Here is a 25105-nt window from a genome sequence, read left to right as displayed (position 1 = left end):
AGGTTCAAATCGAATTAAAAAAAAGCATTTTTGCAGCGTTTGGAGCCTTGATGATGTTTATTACAGGCTGAAAAGATAGTTCATTAGTTTGTTTTCCATGTTTGAAACCTTGTGAACAAATGAAAAATTCAAAACTGGTGCTCATACATTAGAAAAACAAGTTCTGAAAGGTTGAATCTTGAATCTTTTCTTCATTTTGAAATTTTGTTGACGTGCTCCTGCACTCCTATTACGGTCTGTTATTTTAGAGTTGAGTTTAAAACATCCAATTTATTAGTATTTTTCCCACTCGTTGTCTCATGTGCTTTCCTTGCTCACTGGGCTGCGTTCTCTAGGGCCTAGTGACACTTATAAAACTACCTTACTTATAAAATGCAGTAAATGGGTGTATAGGGAGTCAGCGGCTGTGGCTCAGAGAAGGTCGTCGTCTGACCAGAAAGTTGGTGGTTCGATCTCAGTCTCCTCCAGTCTGCTTTCCAAAGTGTCCTTGGGCAAGATACTGACATAGTCTACCTGTACTGACAGTGTATGAGCAGTGTGTTGTGTGAATGGATAAATGTGACATGGACTGCAAAGCACTTTGAGTGGTTGATATTGTAGTTGTATAGTTAATCAGTTATTTAATCAAAAATTAACAAAATATTAATATGATAATAAGTTCAAACTGGGAGGACCAACCTTCAGAGGAAGGGAAAGAAGCCAAATTACTTTGGCACATTCAGTTTCAATATCCGTATGGAACTCTTGTTTAATAGTTAACTTGATAACTATAACCAAAATCACCACATCAGTAGTCAGCAGAGGTTGAAGGGTTTGGGTTCTGCTAGGTACATTCAATCATTAATAGAAATTGATTCATTATATTATTTAAGAGCCAAATTGAATTTGAATGAACAGATGCACGAGGCCCAACTATATAAAAAAAGTAGAGTCTATTTACCATTTAAAAGGAACTGAAACAGAAAAACAAGCAGCTGCAGGGAAGTAAATAGACAGATACTCATGTCCCATCTGTTGCTACAGTTTGGAGATACTGCCCCTGAAAGACATGTGGGGGTGTAATAATGATCATGATGATTGGATCATGGCGGAGAGGTCAAAGGTCAGGATTTCACTAAATGTTTGCTATCAAATCTTATCATGAAGGAGGCACCAGCCATGTTTGAAGACTGAGGTTCCTCTGGATCATCACTGTCATGTGTTGTTTATGCTCTTCATATACTGGGCTGCCCTCGTTAATCTGTTCTCCTCTGTGTGTGTGTGTGTGTGTGTGTGTGTGTGTGTTCCTGAAAGTGGCGCTGTAATGTCTCAAGCACATGTGAGAATGCTCTTTGAGATAACCAGTACGTGTGAGGAGGGAACACACACACACACACACACACACACACACACACACACACACACACACACACACACACACACACACACACACACAGAGTTGTGTCACCATTACTACAGAGGACATACATTGAATAACAATGGACCTAGACCTGACCCCTTCATCTTAAAATTAATGATTTTCATTGTGGGGATTTGATTTTTCTCCATAAGGAAGACAGGTCCCCATTATGTGACTTGTAAACAGTTTTAGGTCCACACAACATAAGTAATACCTGGACCATAGACACACCTATACACACACACACACACACACACACACACACACACACTGATGCACCCCTGCATCCATGTGTTGCCCACCAGTCCGAGGAGCGTGGTGTTTTTGTTTGTTGGTGTCACATTTCGACTCCTCCCAGCTCTGCATCCTATAAAACTCCACCGCTCACAGCTTCTCAGTGGGGTTTGCTGACTTCCAACCCGAGGGGACTTCACCGTCAGCCTGGGCAAGCACACCACACCAGTGCCACCAGCCTCCATCACCACTGGTCTCGGCAAACCACCCCAAGCAACAAACAAAAAATGGCTCCTTTTGAGAAATCCATGGAGATGATGCCCTTCAAGCAAAGGAAATGTCTTGGTGAGTAATTTTCAGATCAGTCTTAAATATTCTTGCATTAACATTTAGGCCATACAATGCATGGACGTCCCTTTAAAATGTGTTTAAATGTGTACAAATACCTCTGTGCAGCAACAAGAAAAGATGAAGTGTGCAGCATTCGCTCTAAATTCCCCAACAAGTTGCCTGTGAGTTATTTTGATTCTGTTCTTTCACAAATTAAATGTATTTTACGTCCAGTTTTACTCTTTTTTTGCACCATTGGCTGATCACTGGCATGTTTCTGTGTGCAGGTGATTGTTGAACGTTACATCCGTGAAAAGACACTCCCCCTGTTGGACAAGACAAAGTTCCTGGTTCCTTTTGAGCTCACGTTGGGTCAGTTCCTCTGCCTGCTTAGGTAAATCATCTCTGAAACTGTGTCATACATCTTTCTGATTTCTTCTCAGTTCCTTCCTCCTTTACCTTTTTCTTCTCCCAGGCTGTCAGACCCATTGTTCTCTCAACGCTGCCTCCCTCTCACTCTCTCCACCTTTTTGTCCCTGAAAAATCTGCAGTTTTCTGACTTTTCATCCCTTTCCCCTCACAGGAATAAGATTGACTTAGACTCTACGAAGGCCCTGTTCCTCTTGGTGGCAGAGAGGAGCATGTCCTGCATGTCCTCCAGCATGGGGGAGGTTTATTCCCGCCACAGCGACGCAGACGGCTTCCTCTACATCACCTACGCCTCGCAGGAGATGTTCGGAGCAGCTCAGTCGGCGGCCAGGCCTCACTGCTGAGTCTGAGACAGAAACAAAATGAACTGAACCCAGACCAAAGGTGCACAAACAAGCAAGGACAAACTGAGCCCAGCCAAGACTGATTTGTCCATTTTTATACCCACAAATCTCATTCTACCTCATAAACCCTTCTGGACATTTAAACTGAATAAAATCAAATCACTTGGAATCTCAAGAAACCAAAACTGGACATACGTGGACAAAAATGCCCCTGATGAAGACATTTGTTTTAGGCTGATTGATAATTTGATTTCTATCAGGAGATATTAGGAGAAAATAACAGATGTGACTGTTTTGAGTTCTGTAAATTAACTCTGAGCATTGCAGTCACTCACTGTTGTCTGAGCTTCAGTGCAAATGTCCCAATTGTCACATACTTGCACTACCAGTTCATGCAGGGTAAAACCACCACCACCTTCTTCTTCTTCTCCACTCTACAAACAAAAACAATGGAGTCAGTGTCTTTCTGGTAATCAGGCTCCTCCTTAGCACTTATCCCCCCTCCCTCCCTTCTTTCCTCTGATTGACTACTTGTCTCCGTCTTCTCCAAAAAATGTGAAATTCTACTCTGGACTCACGCAGATCATTGCAGGGACTATTGATGTGTTGTGTCTCCAGCTGTCACTATTCCAATAAAGAAATGACCTCCTGTCCTTTTAATGAGTTGACTTGGTGTGATTTTTGCTTAAAGGCACAGTGTGTAGAATGCTGTGATATATGTTGAAATTGCATGTTGCAGCTGAACACCCTTCACCTCACCCTCTCCTTCCAAAACCAGCCTTTAATTGTCATAAAAACTCAAAAGGTGTTTAGTTTGTCCAGTTTGGACGAATGTTAAAAAACATGGCGGCCTCCGTAGACTCAAGGTTATTATAGTTTTGAAATTTTCATTAGTTTTTTATTTTTATTTAGTTTTTCAGTTTGCTTTTTTATTTCAGTTTAGTTTTAGTTAGTTCAACAAGTGATTTTGTAGTTTTATTTTATTTTTTATTTTGAGGAATCGACTAGTTTCAGTTTAGTTTTTATTTATTTTTAGTCTTAGTTTTAGTTTTTCCAGGTATTAAGAGAAAGCCTTGACTTGTAGAAGCTGAAAAAGGATGAAACAATGTGTGACACCAAATATGGTTTATCAAGTCCTTTAATTTCATTCTTTAACCATCACCTGCAGGACAGGCAGGGGGGAAACAAAACGACAACGCAAAACAAAGCTGAGTTTATCTGCAATTCAGTTTAGTTTTAGTTAGTTTTGCATTGTTCATTGTAGTTTTTATTTAGTTTTCGTTTTTTTTGGAATTGTCATTTTTATTTTTATTTAAGTCAACTAAATTATTTTTTCATTACTAGTTTGAGTTTTAGTCATAGTTTTCGTTAACTTTAATAACCCTGCCGTAGAGAGGGTCTCCTCGATGTAAATATATAGTATTTAAATATAAAGGGCCTTTTCTGTGAAAACATCATGAGAATTATTCTACATTAAATTTCTGCCAATAGATCCCTTTCACCTAAATCTTACACACTGGACCTTTAAATATGAAATTAGGGAATTTGATGCAATGCTGGTCCCTTTTACCTGACTTAGTGTTTTCTTTCTTGCTTGAAATTATGTTCCACAGATGTTTCAAGGTCATTGAACAGAGATTTAATCACATTGAACATCTAAAGCATCAGAAACAGATGTTGTTTTATCACATTTTGGACTTCCTGGTGTATAAGAATAGCAGCTGAGTCATTTCCCTTTGCTCATAAGCTTTGTACTCGTGCATCCAGGTGCCTCATTCCTCACCTGCCTCTGAGAAGTGGCACTCCCTCCACACAGCCATGTTATATAAGCCAGACCTGGTTGACTATCTACAGGGGTCAGTGTGTCAGAGGGCTGGTGTTGGTGATGCGGGGGGGCGTTATTTTTAGACATCCAAGGGACAAATGTGACCCAAAAACACAGAGAGGCGGCGGAGAAAGAAAAGAGTCAAGGGAGTGACAGGAATACAGATGAAAAACAAAGAAACAGAAGAAGAAAAACAGGGAGACGTGGCTCTGCATAAACAGTAGAAGAAAGGAAGGAAGAGGGGGGAAAAAGAGACAAGGGGAAAATAGTGACGTCCTCGCAGGAAAAAGGAAACAAAGTAAGGGAGAGATATAAGTGGAGGAGGAGGGCGACCGCTGTCTAAACACACAGTGTACAGAAACGCAGAAGGCCCACGCTCACTTCACACCACTGTGGCCATTCCAGCAGCTTTCTGTCAATCTATTATCACCAGCACAACAACAGGGGCCATGGAGCTGCCTCCACATGTAAATCATCTGTCCTGACCACAGAGGACTCAGCTTTCACTCCAGCGCCTCATCCTTCTGATGACATGATTTTACAGTTTTTCTATGCTATTGTATAAACCTGTGAAAATAACCACTGCAGACTGCATCAAATGATGTAAAACATGTGTCAGAGCAACGCACACTGATTAGAAGAGCATGTACCTCCACCAAGGCCCAACAGTCTCCTTCAATTCAATCAAGCTGCACCAATAGATATCAGTTAGATTTGTTTCATCAGAATCCTTTAATTATTCTCTGGGAAATTTGTAAACATGTAAAAAGAAAAGAAAAAGAAAGAAATCTATCACAGTGTTAAAGAAAGTGGAAATCTGGATCCACATGCTTCCTTCCACCAAGTTTCCTGAAAATCTGTCCATTAGTTTTTGTGTCATGTTGCTACCAATCAACCATACAAACAAAAACAGATGAAAACACAACTACACACTAATAGACTTTCACTGCAACATTTGATAGTATTACAATGACATTGAGGCAAATCGATCTCTGTTACTGTTTGATTTGTAGTATTGACACCAGTTGTGATTATTTGTTTTATCTGTTTAAGATTTTCATGTAATCGTATTGACAGGTCACTGTCACAGGTCACTGTCACAGGTCACTGTCTCTACAGCAGAGGACATGAAACACAAACACAGAGTTACAACTGGCCCTAATATGACTCCACATCCGAATAATATCTGTAATAACTTATCAAGACACAAGGGAGCGCCTCTGGACTTTATCAGACATGACATTTCATGCTGCTGTGTTGAAAAATAAAAAAACAGCAGGAGGAAATGATGAGATGAGAAAAATCTAAAACACACGTCTCTGTGTGTCATGTGAGCATGAGAGGAAACACTGAGGTGTTGAGAAGACTGGCTCCCTCAACTCTGCTTCCAGTTACAATGATCACCAAGAATCACACGCCTCCACCTAACGAGATACATTTTTTAACAAACTCATATGAGCCACTGTGACCTTTGACCACTGAAATCTAATAATTGAATCTTTGAGTCCAAGTGACAACTGGTCAAACTGTGAGGAAATTACTTGAATGTTTAAGAGGCCAAAAACATCTTTTTTGTCAGGCCAATGTGACCTTGACCTTTGACCTCCTAAATCCCATCAGTTAATCCGTGAATCTGAGTAAACATTTTTGCCAAATGTGAAAGGATTATTTAGAGGCGTCCTTCAGATAATATGTTCAAGAGGCAAAAAAGGGTTTTGTGAGGTCACAGTGACTTTGACGTTTGACCTCTGAATTCTAATCATGTCTCCTTTGAGTCCAAGTGAACGTTTCTACCAGATGTAATGAAATTCCCTGATGGTGTTCTTCTTATGTCACTTACACATGAACATGAGGTCCCCGTGACCTTGACGTTTGACCTCCAAAAGGAAATCAGTTGAATCCAACTGAATGTTTGTACTTAATTGAAAGATATTCCCTCAAAACCTTTCTGGGCTCTTGCATTCACAGTGACCTTGACCTTTGACTTTTGTTCACCAAATTCAAGTCAGATCCAATTTAACCCTGACTGAAAATCAAATTTGAAGAAATTCCCTGTAGGTGTTGATGAAGTACTGGCGTGAAGGCGTGAAAAAACTTCAAAACATAAGATATGTGATGTGGACGTGTACGAATATGTTAACACACATGACATATAAAATATTCTGCAGTGTGGAAACGTGTTGACTCAATGCCTTCCTTTTATCACGCCCCTATTGATGTAAGATAAGAATTTATAACGACAAAATCATAATTTAATTTCTGTTCTCTTCTGTATCTGATTTACATTTCAGTTACTTACTTCCAACATTCTATTTGAATTATGCAAACAGACCTCAGAGCAGCTTCAGCCTTGTACAGGTTATAATATTGTACGTTAATATACAAAGACTGTAGCCTGCATCTTTATTTAGCCTCAAGTCTGAGTCTCACATGTGAGAACCTCCTGCCTTTCTGTTTATGATTTCAACTCATCTCCCTGGGGCCAGACTAAATTTTTTCTCTCTCTAAATTGTCTCCATATGTCCTGGTCTGAAGTGCTCCATAGAATGTGACGAGTGTCTGTCTGCTCCACTTTTCTTTCCATTTGCCCTTGGAAATATGCAGCCACTTGTTTCATGGCTAAATGGCCTTATATAGTAGATCCTTGTGAGGCATCTGGTTCTTGTCTTCATGAACTACAGAGGGCAGTAGACCACATTAAAACTGTCAGAAGGAGGGCATTTCAAAATAAAACTCAGGGTGTGGATGACCTCTAAGTGACACAGTCCTTGGAATGACCCTTAATGACAAAGTACTACAAATTAGAATACAAAAACTATGATTCTGTTTCTTTCTGTCAAATTTAATTTATTTGAGTAAGTTTTCCCTCATTTAATATGAAGCTGTTCCAGTAATGCATTCTCCTGTTTGATCAAATCAAACCAAAATTATGTATCATAGAAATAATCAATAAAAAGCCACATAAGCCTGAGCCGGATGGTACAGTGCTCCTTTTTATTTATCTGGCAAAATAATGAAAAGGGAAGCATTTGGAAAGAGACAAATTTAACAGTCAGGAAATACAAAAATATAGATAAAACAATTCTAATAGTTGTTTTGATTTATTTCCTCTTTCTCTCTCCAAATGGAAAAAAAACTATATTTCTTTAGATCAACATATAATAATAATATTAATATGGACTGGACTATGCTTATAAGACATCTTTTACACAGGATGAACAAATCCATGTTCAGTTCTATCATGCAACCTCCCAATTCCCATCAGTTCACAATCCAGTAATGTCCTTTTTATTAGGTGGTGAATCAAACCCCTTCCCCTCATTAATTTCTAACAGATACGTAAATGTTTTTCCCTCCCTCCCTCCCACCTTCTCCCAAGAAACCCTCCAGTCTCTCTCTGGTGAAAATCACAGCAACGCCTCCTCGTGGTGTCTCAGGAAGCCTGGAGGCTCGCAGCGTCATGGAGGATGATGCTGTTCATGCTTGTGGTTGGACTTTTTTGTCTGGAGAGTCCGAAACATGAGGCAAAGCGCTGAGACTTCTGGACTGCTACACCCCCTTCTCTACTCCTCAAGGACTGTCCCACGTTTGGACGGTGGCACTAAGTGATGGGGCAGCGTCGGCGGCAGCTCGTGGCCCTCCAGCTTCACTTTGATGAGGTGGTTGGCGAGGGCAAACTCATCATCGTCCAGGAGCCCGTCTTTATCCACGTCGGCCAGCTTCCAGATCTTTCCTAGCACCGTGTTCGGCAGCTTAGACTTCACCATCTCCTTCTTGGCTGCAGCACCGGACACCTTGCCATCGATGGGAGAGAGGGTGTAAAAGATCTCATCGTATGTGGGCTTATCACGACCCACCACCCACTCCAGCTCGTCGATGCCTTCGCTGGCGCCCTCTCCATAGCCGTGACCAAAGGGACCGCTCATGGTTCCTTCAAAGGCTCCACCCTTGACGATCTGGGTGGGCATGGCGGCCTCTTCCTGGCGCACCATGGCCATGAGGCGGGCTATGTCGTTGGCGAGCATGTCCTCCACAGCCTCCAGCAGCCTGGGCTTCAGCACCGCAAACTTGGAGAAGTCCTGGCTATTCAGCAGCTCCTGGAGGGATGGAAAGGGGGTTGAGTGAAAACAGGAATTTGTGATAGAAATAGATCAGTCTTCAATGGCTACCAATGGGAGTAGCATACAAGAAGCAGGATTTCCTGACAAACCAGGAAAAATAAATCTCATCCCCGTCCTGGCCCATCCTGGAGGGTAAGGGCAGGAAAGAGGGGCAAAGATGTGAAGAGAGCAAAGGTTGAAAGGTCATTCTACTCCGAGATAAGGACTTTATATAACACGCTGAAAATAGTCCAATACGGTATATTATCAGATCTGTGACTCTGGATAGTACATCACTGTATACTGCTGTGTACATCTGGATTTATCCTCATCTCACCTGCATCTTGGCCAGTTTGGGGAAGTCTCCAGGTGAGATCTGGTGCTCCTTCTCAATCTTAATGTAAATCTCTCCCAGGTTGGCAATCAGCTCCTTTTTCTTGGATTCCTTTCCGAACACACTGGGCATCTCCTTTTTCAGAGAGCTGATAATGTAGGCCTGCACCTAGTCACCAGGAAAAAAGAAGAACATTTTTTAACTCAACAAAACTCAACTTTTGTAGATAAACCTCATTAGACACATTATTCAAAGCGGTGTATTTTAATATGTCTTGAAACATGTCTGGGGGGTATTTGTACAGCAAAGATTTACTCAGTGTAATTATAGTCTGTGGCAGAAACAGAAAATAATCCATCTTCTCTTCTTGTAAGTGTAACAAGGTTCAGGTTGCTTTTAATCTTTAGACACACTTTAGCACGCTGCCTATTAATTTAGAAACAAAACACTAACAAAGTGGCATAAAACAGGACTTTTTTCAAGTAATGCTCCTCCTGTGGGGGTGGAGGAGAGGTGGGGCTGGTAGTGAGACCAAAGAAAAATAAGATAATAAGAAATACGATAAGAAAATAAGAGACAATGATGCAGTTTGGTTTGATGTGCAGATATTGATGCTGCACAGAAACAATCCATTCATGGCCTCGAAATGGTTTGGATGTAACTCTACACCTTTGCCTGATTTAATAATTGAGAATTAATGAATATGCAAACTGTCCCAACTGTCAACCCACTACCCAGCTGCTCGCCTGCAGCTTCCACTCTATCAGAATAGTAATGTATTTTATGCATCACTGGTTATAGATAAAACGAATAATAATAATGTAACAGCAAAGCAAGGTTAGAAGTTTGATGAAGTATGATATGTTGAAACAATATGGAGAGCCCCGGCTCACACGTTGACATGATTGCTTCTTAAGTATCAGACGTGTCACCCTGGCTGCCTGAATCCTTGGTTTTTACATCCACCAGAATGTTATGTTTTCATCTGTATCTGTTTGTCTGTCTCTTTGTTAGTTAGCAGGATTATGCAGAAAATCGACTGTACTGGTCAGGAGAGAACCCATCAAATTTTGGTTCAGATGCAAATCCAGGATTTTTTTTTTCGACGGGGCATGTTTTCATCATTTGCATTGATTTATCAGGACATAACAGATCTTGATGAGAAAATCAGACATTTTTAGGGAACTGGTATTTATGAATGTTATCAGCATGTTAAATTTAATTTAAGTGATGATAAAAAATGCTGTATTTCAAGGAGCTGCTATCTAACATGGCTGTAGAATCTTAGTCTCAGTGATACTGACCTTGGCGAGGCGTGCCCGTTTGATTAGGTCGTTGAGTTTGCGTAGTGCCGCATTACGTGGCAACGACTGGATGTCCAAGAACAGGTCCTGCTCTTCCGCTTCAAACAGCTTCCTGTTGTCTGGGACCAACAGGGGCTGGGCCCAAAACGAGCCGATGTACACCCGCACAACCTGGAGTAAAAGGTTGCACAAGATTATCTCCATTCATCTTCACTGACTCACTGAAGGACATTCTTGCACAGGTCACAAACATGACCCAGCACTCGACTCAAAATAAACCAAAAGAAACAGAAACGGGATACGTAAAAAAATAATATAGGAAGATGTGGTTAAAAGTGAAGGAAAAACAAATTAATAAATCATGTCTTGTGTTGTGAAGACTTAACAATACAATGCACCCTCAATGTCAATGAATAATTGTCTAAGTGATCCAAAGGTTTCTCTGGAACCTGTTTATGAATATGGCCTTGGATCAAACATTAACTAAACAGTCAGCAAAAAAAAAATCACAAGACAAGTTGGGTCACATGATGCCGTGTGAGACAAAGAATCCCACGCTAAAGGTTTTTGAGCTGCCTTTCACTTTCATTCCCACAGTTTTTTTCTGCCAAATTTTGTTTTAGTGACAGGCTGAGACCATTAATTGTGAAACATATCACTATTCGATTACTCTCGTCTTTGGGAGAAAAAAGTCATATGACCTCTGTCTAGAGCTGCCAAAGATGTGTGCATTTACAGGCTGTGACCAGTGTGCATGTCTAACAACTGATTATTACTGAAGATGCCATATTCTGGCATTTGATGCAGGAAATAAACACAAGCTTGGATTTATTTAATTCGACAGCATTTCAATTGCCACACAAAAGCACAAGTGTGAAAAGGAAATATATTTTACCTCAGGTGTGTTGATGATTTTACCTAGAGACCACATCAGGGCTCCGTAGACCCTCATCAGCTGCTGAGTGCTGATCTGGTCCGCCTTGTTCAGCACCACGCGCATTTTGTCCTCGTGGTTCTTGAGAGCGCGGATCACCTCGGAGAACTCATCAGAAATGTCCAGCTTGTGGGCGTCAAAAAGGAGGATGATGCGGTCCACGCGCTCGGCAAACCACTCGAGCACCGCGGCAAAGTCGTAACCTGGAGAAAGACGAGGAGAGGGGAGCAACTATTAAAAGATGGGATCTATATGTGGTACAGTGTTGACTTCAAACACTGCCAGGTAACTGACTGTGTATACAGGTGATGATTTAACCTCAGACTCAGTTGAATGAGACATGGTCAGAATAACATGAGGCTAAAATGTTTTTAGGCCGAAAAAAACAACAGCCTGACATTTGTGACATTCTCGAGGTAGCAGCAGTGCAAAGCTCCAATCTGGGTTTTTTTTAACAAAACATCTGTTTTCAGATTTATACTGGACGTGGTCAGGGTTCATAGATGCTTGTTCACTGCCATTTATAATCCTCATATGCACTGTACTTTTTTGGCTGCCACAACACACTGAACTGTCAAACAGAGGCCTTTATCTCAGCGGCAGCAGGAACAAGGTCTTTAGGTCTGACTTCCTCTGTTCTCCAATGAATACAAACACAATACGTACAAACACAATTTCCCATAGCAATTTCAAGCTACCACAAAAAAAAAGCTCAAGACTTCCACAATTTCCACATGCAGGTTTCCTTGTATTGGTGTATCTGAAAAACTCCAGAAAATGTTACGCCACGTTGATGGTTGCTTAACATCAATCAGCAGAATGCTGAGGAAGTAAAACTACAGAACTCAATAGTAATATAAATAGAGACTGGGAGCAGTTGCATTAGCCTGCAAGTATTTTTACCCCATTATTGTTTTTTTAATAGAACAATTCTCATCCTTTTTAGAAAAAAAAAAATCAACCAAAGCTAAAGGTTTTTTGAATTTGAGCCTCATTCAATTCTAATTCTAATTATAATTAAATGTTGTGTGTTAATGAATACTGGATGATTGAAAAACAAGTGAGGTGATGTATATTAATGGGAGGGGGCTCAGATTAATATAAAGATGGTCTATGATTCTTAAAAAAGGAATGTTCATTCTTATTCAGACATGCTGCATATTTGCAAAAGGAGGTAGTGGGAGAGGGTCCAAGTAAAGATAGTGTCAAAAACTGAATGAAGCACTTGAGGAAAATCTGGAAAGTTCTCTTGGCCTTTTTGCATCCAACTTGGAGGTGGTCCCTAACCTCAGCTCGTCCTGTCATTCCTGTCTCAATCATGTCAATATCTGTGCTGTGCTTACAAATAATCTGTGTGGAGAGACAGAGGACAACTTGACAAAGAGCTCAATGGCTCCAATCGTTCAATACATTGTGTGTTGGAGAAGATAAAACTGAGGGTTCTAACGTTCATATTCCAACTCGTGTTGATCCAATAATGTTTAGATAAGGGCTTTCGAGAGGCAGGCCTTTTCATTTGGTTACCGATTAACCAGCTTTACTCAGACAGCGGGACAGAGGCATTTGGAAGTAAAGATCATTTGAACCTGTCTCTGATGACACCGACCTGGGTTAAGCTATAACATTTCTATCACTGTCACAACAGTGAAACCTACTGGTCTTTGGACATATGAGAAGTGACAAGGGGGTTAACTGAGATTTCACAAAAAATGACTTTTTTCCTGAGCTTTCCTCGTCCCTGAAGAGCTATGCAGTGCAGTGAGAAACAGAGAATTATGGTTTTGATTAGAGTCCGTGTGTCATCTGATCAGAGAAGAATGCAGTTGCTCTAAAAGCTCATCTCAGCTGCCACACAATCAGTTCTAGATCTGCTGCATATGCATTCCAACATGGCTGTCTTTTGTCTGCGTCCGAACACATGAATACAAAAAAGACAACGAGTAATACAGTCAATATAAACAGAGAGAGAGAGAGAGAGACACACACACAAAATGAGACAGTAGAAGAAGAAGACAGATGGGAGACGGGGACTGGAGTAAAAGGGAAAGGGAAAGGGAGAGAATGAGAAAGTCAAGGGGACAGTAAAAGTGAAAGTAAGAGAAAAACTAAAATGTAATAAGAGATGAAAATATTCCAAGCAAAAAAGATGAGTAATCTTTTAGGAATGTGTGTAACACTACTCATGATGTGGGATAGAGGGAACATTTTAAGTCTGAGAACCCCAAGGGACCCAGATGAGGACATTTGCGCATTCTCTCTTCAGTCTGTTTTTAAAACACATGTCAGGGAACCGGACAGTAAGACAGCTGCTCAAGCTTTGACTTACTTATAGCACATAGCATCAACCACTGCTGTCTCTCTAACACGTGCAGACATTCTGTGATAAACTCAGATCCTCCAGACGGGCTCAGCATCAGAGAAGTTAACAGACAAGACTGTACTTATTTTTGGTTGTCAAATCTAAAAATCTGTTCATCTTAGAAAACACATTTTCATCCAGACCTCCTGGATAGTTAAAGGAATATTTTGAGGAACATGTTTAAGAGTTTTCTTGCTTAGAGTTACAGCCAGCATACTGTTAGCCTAGCACAAAATCTGAAACTGAAAACAGCTGGTCTGGCTCATAAACTGTACATAAAGATGGATGACATGACAGCTCCCTGAAAGTGAAACCAAATGTCTTGATTGCTCCTGGTGTGGGCTGCAGTATAGGTTATATACCCAGGCTCCTCCATGTTAGTGGAGGGGACATGGACCAAACTAATGAAGTCAAAGCCCACGTCATTTAGGAAGTTCTTATCACACTGATGTCTGTGAAACTGCAGATGTCTGTTTGGTTTTAATTATTTGATGCTATAAAAACAGGGTGAAATGTCAAGATTGCTAGATGAGACCGACTTGTGATTGGTCGAGGGTGTGTATCAGTGGGACCCTGAAAGCACAGACCCTGTCCATCACTACTGCACTGGCACCAAATAACATGGATATTCTTGACTTAAATTCTGGATGTGGAGATGTATCGTCCGTCAGTTAGACAATAGTTTTTGCTTTATGAGAACCTGTTCAGCATATAACATTCCGTAAAACTCAATGTTTATATTTTATTTGTGAGGTTTAAAAGTGTGTTTAGTGGATTTTATTACCTTTAGACAGAGGTGTGCTACCTGTTTCCCCATTTCCAGTCCGTCAAGTAGTCTCAGCATTCTGTGAGATCATATTTAATACACAAACATGACGGCGTCTAATTTTGTCAAGAAAGCAAATATGCTCATTTCCAAAAACGTCAACCCATTCCTTGAAACAATACTGCTGAGGTACTTTACAGCTAATAATGAGTCTTTATTTAACCTTCACTTCTCTCAGGGAAATTTGCTGAAATGTTGAGAAACTTCTGCAAAACGCTTTTATCATTTCATTTCGACAAGGAACAAGTTTAGTGGAATACTTGCTGACCTAATCAAAATTGAATCATGAATTATGCAATAAACAAAGTGTGCATGAATAGACATCACAGTTTCACCCTCTGTCAAAGGAATTCCTGTTTTAGACTTGAAGTAGATCTAAGATATTGTTAAAAAAAAATGTATGTTTTAACCCTGGGGAACGTTCAGTTACTGACTGTCATGCTCTATGAATATATACCACTCTGCTCTCAGCTCCACACAGAAATGTTTGATTATGATATTGAATAAGGCGCACGCGGCTCTTGTCAGGAGATTACAGCACTGAGAGGAAGTCTGAAATAACAGCATAGCTTCCTGTGGCCTAGTGCAAGTCTATTGCCAAGTACTGACACACTCACACACACAGACACACAGACAGAAACACACATGCATGCCCTATACACTTCAGCTGCACTATTCAGTCTTGTTTATATATATGACACAGGCAGTACAGTATGTCTGTGGAGTACTGAGGTCTGCATCTGTGTTTATACAGAAACAGAGCAGAGGATACTGTGTGCGTGACAGAGCGTGTGTAAACTAGAGATGGGGAATAAATGTGTGTGTGAGAGAGAGAGAGAATGTGTGTGTGTGTGTGTTTGTGTGCGAGAAAGCAAGAATGTATAAGTATGTATGTATAGAAACAAAACTGTCTGAGGTATGAGATGTCAGATTTCATCTGCTCCTCTCTATGCGGGGTCACCTTCACACCCTGCGCACACACATCTTTTGGTTTACCATCAGATGACACTAATTTATGCGTCTTTATTTACAGTCATATATTTCCCCTTTTCGGTCTCTGACAACCGTCATTTTAACAACCGTCAAAATTATTTGTTTTGTGCTTCCTACAGTTTAAAACCTCATTAATAGTGAAATAAAACCAAGAGCAGCAAATCATAAGACTGTGACTGATGTGTCATCTTTCAGTGCAACAACAGTAGTGGTGGGGTGGGGTAGGTGGTGTAGTCTTGGGAAACTCTGCTACGCTTCCATTTCCTTTCCCTGGAGTACACAAAAACACTACTGCTTGTAAGTGTGCTTCCTCTTAAAGGGACTGAGATCAGGTAGAAAAAGCAGAAGTGTTGAGACAAATAAAATTGACATTGACAGTTTTTTTCTGCTGGTGTTCTGTGGAATCATCAAAAGTAACAAGGAAAACTGAATGTGGCAGCTGGGAGATGACCCTACAGAGCATTGTTTTGAGAAATGGATAAAAGAATGAATTGATTTATTGCGCAGAGCACAGGGAAATGACTCAGATATAAAGTGATAAGTGTAACAGCATGGGACAAACAAAAAGGGAGCACAGAATGACGGCTACATAGTTTTTCCAGTGATGATGAATCAAACTTTTTAATATATAAACGAAGTGACAGGCTGATCTGAAAACAGAAAGAAAAACTAAAAGAGGGAGGATGAGACTGAAAGTGACTTGTAGAGTATGCTTTAAAAGTTTAGCTCATAATACTTGTGACTTCCTGTGGTTTTACTTTGTGGGTGTGTGCGTGTGTGTGATACTGCAGTAGTATTACAAGAGAGAAGGCGAGAGCCAGAGCGGGTGAAGAAGTTTGTGTAAGTGTGTGGAGCAGACCTCTGCTTATCCTCTGTTTCTCCCCAGACAGGATTCCAGGAGTATCGATGATACTGATGCTCTCCAGGACCGGATTTGGCATCTGGGCACACATGAATCTATCAAGACAAAAAAAAACACACACACAGATGAGAGAGGGGACAGTATCGAGCACGGAGGGAGTGGAAGAAAAACAGAAAGAAGTAGGGGACTGAAAGTGTGAGAGGGTGGAAAAACCAGTTGGCTGAGAGTATTTGTACATGTATATGAATGTGGACAATATGACAGTTCCCCAAACATGAAGCATAACATGTCAATCGCCCGCTGGCTGGCAGCAGTATGGTTTATAAACCCCGCCCACCCTAGTTTTTTGAGGCTTAACTAAAAAGTACATGTCAAATACATTTTTTACAAAACATGGTTTCTGTTGTTTAAGGTAGTTCTTATCACATTGATTTTTGTAGAAAATGCACTTTTCTGCTAAGATTTGTTTTAAGATTAGTTATTTGCCACTTTTAAAAATTGGACAAGACTTCATGATTGACAGATGATATTGACTCGCTCCGCTATTTTTTGTTAATGAACAATTCAGTAATGACCGCATTTGTCCTGCCTGGGGTTACATTTAACCAAAGTTGACACTGTTTGTTTTCTAACTATAAATGGTGGAATCTCAGTCTGTCCATCCAACTGACAAACGCTCATCTGATCGGCTCCAAACTTCGCAGAAATGCTGCTGAGATTATGCTTCATCTTGACAGGCTCTGCACAGGTATCAATCAGTTGGTCAAAAAGCTGACAATTTAATATGCACCTTTGAGAAGATTTGACTTTTAGGTTGGACAAGACGTTCAACTGAGGACATTGCCTTTGGGGTGGAAGATGTAATGGTCTGAAGATGTCATCTGGGAAAATCATTATGGATCTTTTTCTCTTTTTTGTTTATAGGCCAAACCATGAAATGTGCTACTTGTGAGTTGCAGCCCTAGCTTACACCTAGTTAAGTGTTTTATAGGAGAAGGAAAAAAAACACAATGACAAAGTCATCCTTTCCAAACAGTGGGAGGAGAATTAGCTTCAAGAAGACTCCATTGATATAAGAATGTAAGGGAAACACTGAGGCAATTTTTAATAAAGTGTTGGCATGAGTGATTCTCAATTCAACATAACTCACTACACAATGGTCACCTTGAAGCTTGAACACTGGGGTTTAAACTTTAAAGGGGAGTTTCAAGATTCATGCATGAATCCAATTCCAGGCAGATGTACACACTGAGAAGCAGGAGAAGCAATGAGTGGGTTATAAAAACGGTATAAACCCACGGTGTCCCACTCAGGACAAAGAAGGGGATTGTTCCCTTCTTCTCACTCTGCTGCCCTTTGAATCTGTCTGAACCGAAACTCACAACATGAGCCGAGAGGCACAAGGTCATAAGACTGGGAGAACCGTGCTTTTACATTCCTTCTGCAACCGCACTGGGGCCAGACGCACCACAGACCCTAACAGAGGTCTTACACCACACGCAGAGGGGAAAAAGGAAAAATCAGAGGACAATGGACAAGTCAAAAAAAATGTGAGCAGTGTGCCTTGCATGGGGATCCTATGTATGATATTACAATAGAATAGTAGTGACTGCCAAAGATAACAAACATGCAGTTTTTCCTCTCCCTTTGATAGCTGATGTGTGTGATATCAAGTTGGAATTTTGGCTCAGGTTTTCCATTTAACTATCTGTCACAACATTTTCCACGCAGTAGGAAAGAATGCTACAATTAACTTGGGCTGGAATTCTTAGAAACAGAGCAGGACCCTACCAGGCATGAGGGCCCAAGGGCTTAAGAATATCTGAATCATTGGCTGTTTGATGATGTCTTGTGAGAGGGAGAAACCCATCCCCTCTGAGAGGTCACGGACCTGGCTTCATTTTGACAATCAGACCTATTCCAGTGAAACTGGAAGTCTGGTTCCAGCTTATAACAGGAGGTCTTCCTCTCCTGCCCCACCTCCTGATCTAGACCTTCCCTCACATCGTGACCTCAGCTTCCTATAGAGAAGAGGAAACAGGGCCCTGGGAGGTTACAGCAGAGACTCTTTTCCACAAATGCCTGCTCTACATTTTTCTTGTTTTTGTGAATAAATAATATAGTCAACATATATATACAACATATATCCATATCTACATATCTTCATTTATAGTTGTTGTTTAAGTCTCTCCAAGGCTGTGCATATGTCAATTTTCTATCTGAGAAAAGTGCAGAGTCAGTGTCCTGGAATAGCAGGCCGTGAGCAGGACAGGACGGGGCAGGACAGTGTTGGCCGGGGTGCGGAACTTAAACTTTGCTGACTATGGTTTTACTGAGTAATGGATTACAGAGAGAGCACAAGGACACAGGGCCCCTCTGACTGCAGTGACATTTCAACTAAAGGGAACGAGAGCTAAAACATATGCAAGAGAGTGAAGAGATTTATTAAATCACTTATATAGAAACAGTTGGTACAAAACATAGATGGACATAGATGGATGATGCATCTCCATTTCCTCCCACTATACAGAAATGAAGCTAAAATGTTCTGAATAAGAAAAGCATCATCTTGCCTTTTGCATTTTTATGACAACTGAAGCTACCACATGTTATCTTTTATGTCTGGAAGGGGAGGGTGAGGTGAGGGGTATTCAGCTGCAACATGCAACTTCACCCTGAAATGTCACTAAATCTTACTCACTGAACCTTCAACGTATACGTGGCCCATGTCCCATCCATTAATAGGGGGGAGGTAGGAGTTATGACCTATACTGCAGCCAGCGATCAAGATGCTTTGGCTTTACTTTTGGAGAACAGTCGTGTCATCCATCTTCATACAGTCTATGGTATAAAATCACTGCACAAGAGGTGGGACGCAAATCCCGAAACCAGGCTGCTACAAAACACAAATAACGGCAAACTGTAAAAATAGACAATGTATTTCAGTTCAGTCCAGCAGCTGTTACCTCTTGAGTCTGTCAAAGAGAAACTGTAGGTGTGAGAATCCCAAGACTGATTTCTGTTTACCCTTTTCATAAATGACTGGTTATACTGAGGGCAAATCCTATCCCAGTCTGGTAGTTAAGGGCTAATCTGCAAGTTGAATGATTATAGTTTCAAAATTACAACGTGAACTTGCCATCACAGCCTCCACCTCAAATCACTCAGTTGACAATCTGACCCTCTTCTTATCCCCTATCAAAAAAATGCCTCTGAAAAACCAACAGCTGAAGGCCAATCCAAATACTTCTGGTCTCATGAGTGGAAAACTGGCCTCGTCGGAGCAAAGAAACATCCCTGTTCCAAATGTCTGTCTGTCTGTCTGGGTCTGGTTTAATCAGCTGTAGGCCTTCTCCACATTACATGCCATTACAACTGATTAATTAAGCATTATGCCCATACACAGTGCAACCACCTGCAGCTTCCATAAGCATATATCCTGGTATGTATAATCATGTGAGAGTTCCCTGAGCTGGTGTGTGACTACTAGAGCATGAATATGCCTCTGAGACAAAGCTGCAGAATGAAAGGGAACCACAAGTCTCGTGCATCATATGACTGTGTCCAACATTAACATAAATTATGTTGTGATGGACAATAGCCTTTGTTTACACACAATCTTATCTGGTTTCCCCTCAAGACTGTAATAAACTTCAGAGAAGTGAATCTTGGCCTGGGTCGAACAACTCCCCACACGCACAGACACATGCACACCACACACACAAACACACAAGTGTTATCTGAAATGCATTACTTCACTTTCCTGAGTTTGCCGGACATTTGCACTCATGCAAGATAAAACACACGCTCCACATAATTGAGGGAAAGGATTTCACTAGATAATGGGAGATAGGCCTCACTAGGGAAGTGTCAACTTTTTGTACTAATCCAGCACAGGGTGACATGGCACACCTGATAATCTGATGCTAAAAAGAGATCATGACAGTCACCAAGTTGTTAGTGTAATATTTGTCCATCTGGTGAAGGGAGGACACCACACTGGATACCAGGAAGAGAAGTGGACATGCCCACCACATCCTCCACAGGAAGTGACACCTTCAACAATCAGATGTCAGGTATCTGATGTCATCGAAAATACACACACATGCAGGATTAAGATGTTGAGCTGTCCCCAAGAAGCTGGCTCTGACTCACAGCACCTTGCTTATGCAATCTCACCCCGTACGCTGACTTGGGAGGAGCCTGTGTCAAATATCAGGTGAAACACTGGCTGCTGTCCTTCATAGCACCTTTCCCATCTGTTTGTTTAATGTTCCGCATCTCTATCATTTCCAAATCCTCAACACTGCTATCAGCATTAATTGCTGAGTAAGACAACTTCTGAGTCATCAGATTTTTTTGTTATGAGGGAAACTGCCTGTGACAGATTGGCCAACAGATTTAAGTGTCATCTGGAGTGATTCATCAAAGTTTGGGACGTATTTTCTAACTCATCAGTCAAACTCCAATGGACTAAATGTCCTGTTACTGACCTTCATAAAACTCAAAACTGCTGACTCAATGTCACAACACTACAAGAATAAAAAACCTTTAACCCTTTGTGATAAGGCTTCACCCACAGGCAGTGAAATAAGGAAGCTGGCTCATTGGTTTCCACTGATGTGGCAACACCTGTGGCACCGACACCCGAAGACATGCAGGACAAGGTCAACCTGCTCCTTAGCAACATCACTAACTCTGTTGAAGGAGCCACACTGAGACACTGGGACAAAACGATCTGTCATGAGTGACTGCCAGGTGCTCTCAGGATGGAAAGAAGTGCACGAAGGAGGCCAAGCTGCCATGTGAACTGGTTTGGCACAAAGTGAAGGACTGGTGTGAAAGGGGGATACAATCCTGGAAAGCACCTTCCTGTGCTTTTGCATACACAGACAGGCTCTTCCACCTTGTTGTTGACACTAAATACCTGCATTCTCACAAGACCATGGAAAGGGAGGAAACAGTCACACGCACGGGAAGATTGTGCAACAGCATACAAACAGTGAATGTACTTTGACAAAGCGTGTAGGGACGCGTAGGGAGGACATCTAACCCACAGGGGAGTTGTTGTGACAGGGTTATAAACACACAGCTGTTGGTTTAAAGAGAAGCATGAACTTGACGTACATATAATATAATTTACAAACGACTAAATAAAGATCTAGTTGTTATAATCCTAGTGTGTGACATGTTTCACTCGGCCCGGTGAGCTCTTTAATGTGGTCTGGGATTGGCAGCGGCCTTACCTGTTGAGAAACGCGTTGCCGAAGGCGTTGAGTTTGCGGAAGGGCTTCTTAGGGTCGACAACCAGAGCGTTGCCCGGTATCACCCCGTCCTGTTCGCCGTGCATCACCGCGATGAAAGAGTCTGTGGTCGGCTCGGGGCCAATCCGCATACCGGGGAAGTCCTGCTCCATGAGGTGCCGGATGAAAGTGGTCTTCCCGGTGGAGTACTGGCCCACCAGGAGCACCATGGGCTTGTTGTCGAAGTCGGCATCTTCGAGCGCAGGGGAGTGGAAGTCGTGGAATCGATACGTGTCCTCCAGCGGGAACAGTTTGGTCCGGTAGAGCCGCCGCAGCCCTTCGGCCACGTTCTGGAACAGCTCCGGGTCCTTCTTCAAGTTTTTCCTGAACATATTCACTGGCGGTGTCGGTGTCCCCCCGTTTAAAATCAAATGCTCGGGTTGCGAGGTGTGGAGCTCTCACACCGTCGAGAGAGTAGCTGCCTGCTGGAATGAAGCGACGGCTGGGCGAGGTCTTCGAAGTTTTTTGTCCCCACCCTCCTCTTCGTCGATAGCTAGCCACACACTCACTCCGTCACCCGCGGAGGACGCTCCCTCTTCAGCTGACGTCGTATCACCGATCACGGGCAGGCACACCCCGACTCTAGTATCCAGCGACGGGTGGGTCGGTTGAATCTCAAGCTACGCGGCTGTGGCTGTAGTTCGACACCGGCTCCTCTGGACGGCTGGCTAGCGGGAGACCGGCTGACGGTTGGCGTGCACCACCGAGGAAGAAACACGCGGCACCGGAACTCCAGTACTTATTTCACAATAAAAGCCTCAACTTTGCCAGTCCAGCAAAAATAGCAATGAATGAATGAATGTGTATGTATATAGTAATATAGTTATTCATTTATAATCAATGTCTATGCCCCGAGATCTAAATATAAAATTCCAAACATTCCAAAATATGACTGAAGTAATATTGTGTATGACTCATTATTTTCTGTTTCGTCCTGAGAGAAGTGTAAGCTTTTTCTTTTACTTTGTAAGCCACGTGAATTAACCTCAAAGTAAGTCTGGATGATAAAGCAATATCTATAATTATCACAATACAATTTCTATCAATCGCAATATAATAAAGGTTAGATATATAACAACGTGTTGCTTATGCACTGTGCACAGTGAGAAGATATAACACGAAGTCATCTACCTCAGATTTGTAAACATGTTTTGCTGTTTATCAAGTGTTTGTCATTGTCTGCTCATAAAGAAGAGTTTAAAACAACAACCTTCACTCAGGAGCAAAAAAACAGTCTTTAAACTTAATAGAAATAACATTGTGACATTGATCGTGAATTTTGTAAACTGGCATATAGCTATATAACATATGTGTTTTGTATGCTTTCCTTTTACCTCTGTATGTGTTGTCAGCCATTTGTATGACCTTTAAGTTATTCATTCATTTTTTAAATTTTTTTTTTTTGAGTTTTGATGTTTGCATTTTATATTTGAATTTAGATGTTTGATTATTGGAAAGGTCTGTCTGACATTGATGTGTGTATCCAAGCAAAAATATGCATGTCATTCATTTATTCATGTGAGGGGAAAGTCCCAGTCACTTATTGCTAACTGGAAATGTTGCCGGTATAGTCACATGTTGTTTTGGTTTTAATTTCAAATAGCTATCAAACTGCTTACACAAAACAGCACACACATAACATAATGGAAAATGAGTTGTCGGTCAACATCATCTTTGTGAGGAATAAACGTTGAGAGAGTAAAACAGGATTTACAGGATTTGCTTTATTTGGTCAAAAAGAGCAAACTGCACAGAAATAAAAAGGAACGAGAAATACAGCTAAAAGCAGGTGTATCTGTATTGACTTTTGAAAGTCAGACATTGTAAGCGTAGTCCCGGCAGCATTTCGATGATAAAAGGTGTCCCTCCAGAGATAACAGCAGCTCCACTGGAGGCCAGAGTTTTTCCATATGGAGATGCTGTTACAGCTGGTGAGACCCACAGAAACAACACAGCTGACAGCGCTCAACAGGATTTATTTCACCACAGGATTGGCTGTGCAGCTCTTCTGTGCACATCTATTATTCAATGACACACAGAGATTTAAGTTGCTTGGAAATATTTGCAGTTGATATTATCCTCGTGTGATTGTGTTCATTTGATATAATCACACAATATATGGTGATTGTAGTGTTCAGGTCTCCAGCTGAGGCCAGAATGATCTTTTAAACTGTCATATTCTAACAGTGGTTCAAGATAATATTTCACACTACATACTTAACATATATGTCACCAGTGTCACGAGAGTTTCCCACGTTTGACATAATACTGCCCTCCTCTGGTTGAGCACCACAACATTAACTAAAATCATTTCTCTTCAGATTTTTTGTATGAGCTTATGTGATAAAACAACCTACACCTCAGAAATTGTTAGTTGAGTATTGTGCCCTTCAGCCTAATGTCTCATGATCTTAGTTTTTACTGCATCTTAGGTTACATGACGCCCTTTTGACTCCAATAAATTCAGGGTCATTCACTCAGTTAAAATGGGCCAGGACTCAAGAGGGAGCGCCACCCCAGCCGATGAATCCTGACCTTTATTCCATTCAAATTAATCTTTTACATATCGGCATTGATATGGCCTTGAAGACATGCAGTAAACAGGAGCACGCTTTATTTCTTCTTGTACACCTTATGTCTTCAGTTTCCCAGACTCTCCTCTTTTATCCTGAGTCAACTTTGACCCTTAACCCTCTCCTTCTGTAAAAAACAGAGCCATAAAGCAGTTAAAGGGAAGAATAAAGAGACCTTCACCCCTATTGTGTCCTTTAACTTTGCTCATTTGCTTTAGCAGATAATTCCACTGGAAGGTTTGAGGCTCTCTATCATTTACACCTGCACACAAATTCAAATGAATGTGTTTAGGAAATCAAGGAATTCAACTTTAAAAAGAAGTGAGATATTTTCTTCAAGACATTAGCGCTGTAGGCTTGACTCATAACTTGTAGACATCTTTATGGTTACCCTTATCACAGGATTAGGTTGGCTTCAGAGTCCAAGGAGATTACCTTTTATATCCAGAACAATTGACACATCAATTGTTCATGATATGGTCAATGTCAAAAATCCCCCTCTGCAACAGTTGCTATGGTTTATGGAGCGATGTTTCAGGCCTGCTGTTATTGAAATGAAACATGGAAAGTTGACTTAAGCCCCATTTACAGATGTGCAAATTAATTCCAATCATCCAAAAACACAATTTATAGAATGTTCCTATAATAATAATAACAGGGGACAATAATTTCTGAGCAATTTTGTATTTCTCTTTATAGCAGTTTGGGTCTTTTCGATTTAAGTGTCATTAGTGATTGGGGTAATTGGATTCCCAAAGACTAGCTGCCCAGGTTGCTGGCAGAGTAGGTACACATTATTTATCAATACAAAATACAAAATGTTGGTTTAAATACAAACAAGAATTGTCTTATATATGTCATATACTTTACAAATGAAGTATTTGAAGCACATAAAACAGTTTCTTTGAGTTTATTATACTGAAATGTATATTAAAGAAAGTTCATACTCACCAGTA

General features: G+C 41.1%; 2 protein-coding genes across 2 annotated transcripts; one reads left to right on the top strand and one right to left on the bottom strand.

Moving 5' to 3' along the window:
* The first annotated feature begins 1781 nt into the window (after window positions 1-1781).
* map1lc3cl (microtubule-associated protein 1 light chain 3 gamma, like) lies at window positions 1782-3396 on the top strand. Its single transcript, XM_020078508.2, has 4 exons — window positions 1782-1978; window positions 2090-2145; window positions 2251-2357; window positions 2547-3396. Exons 1-4 carry the CDS (start codon window positions 1921-1923, stop codon window positions 2734-2736), a joined length of 411 nt encoding a protein of 136 aa, XP_019934067.1. The 5' UTR covers window positions 1782-1920; the 3' UTR covers window positions 2737-3396.
* A 4137-nt stretch (window positions 3397-7533) lies between these two features.
* Window positions 7534-23275, bottom strand: ehd1a (EH-domain containing 1a). Its single transcript, XM_020083686.2, has 6 exons — window positions 21520-23275; window positions 16271-16368; window positions 11195-11436; window positions 10300-10470; window positions 8999-9163; window positions 7534-8658 (listed from the first exon to the last, which is right to left on the bottom strand). Exons 1-6 carry the CDS (start codon window positions 21906-21908, stop codon window positions 8125-8127), a joined length of 1599 nt encoding a protein of 532 aa, XP_019939245.1. The 5' UTR covers window positions 21909-23275; the 3' UTR covers window positions 7534-8124.
* Between the last annotated feature and the right edge of the window lie 1830 nt (window positions 23276-25105).

The sequence above is a fragment of the Paralichthys olivaceus genome, chromosome 9 (assembly GCF_024713975.1).
Source record: "Paralichthys olivaceus isolate ysfri-2021 chromosome 9, ASM2471397v2, whole genome shotgun sequence".
Taxonomy (NCBI): Eukaryota; Metazoa; Chordata; class Actinopteri; order Pleuronectiformes; family Paralichthyidae; genus Paralichthys; species Paralichthys olivaceus.
This window is presented reverse-complemented; position numbering and strand designations above follow the sequence as displayed.

What these genes read in the sequence shown, in the direction of transcription:
- map1lc3cl (XM_020078508.2), top strand. Translation starts at nt 1,921, where the DNA reads ATGGCTCCTTTTGAGAAATCCATGGAGATGATGCCCTTCAAGCAAAGG. An exon ending in CAAGCAAAGGAAATGTCTTG is followed by an intron (nt 1,979 to 2,089) that starts GTGAGTAATTTT and finishes ACCTCTGTGCAG; the next exon opens with CAACAAGAAAAGATGAAGTG. An exon ending in CAGTTCCTCTGCCTGCTTAG is followed by an intron (nt 2,358 to 2,546) that starts GTAAATCATCTC and finishes TTCCCCTCACAG; the next exon opens with GAATAAGATTGACTTAGACT.
- ehd1a (XM_020083686.2), bottom strand. Translation starts at nt 21,908, where the DNA reads ATGTTCAGGAAAAACTTGAAGAAGGACCCGGAGCTGTTCCAGAACGTG. An exon ending in GGCAACGCGTTTCTCAACAG is followed by an intron (nt 16,369 to 21,519) that starts GTAAGGCCGCTG and finishes TTGTCTTGATAG; the next exon opens with ATTCATGTGTGCCCAGATGC. An exon ending in GAAACAGAGGATAAGCAGAG is followed by an intron (nt 11,437 to 16,270) that starts GTCTGCTCCACA and finishes GTCTTTCTCCAG; the next exon opens with GTTACGACTTTGCCGCGGTG.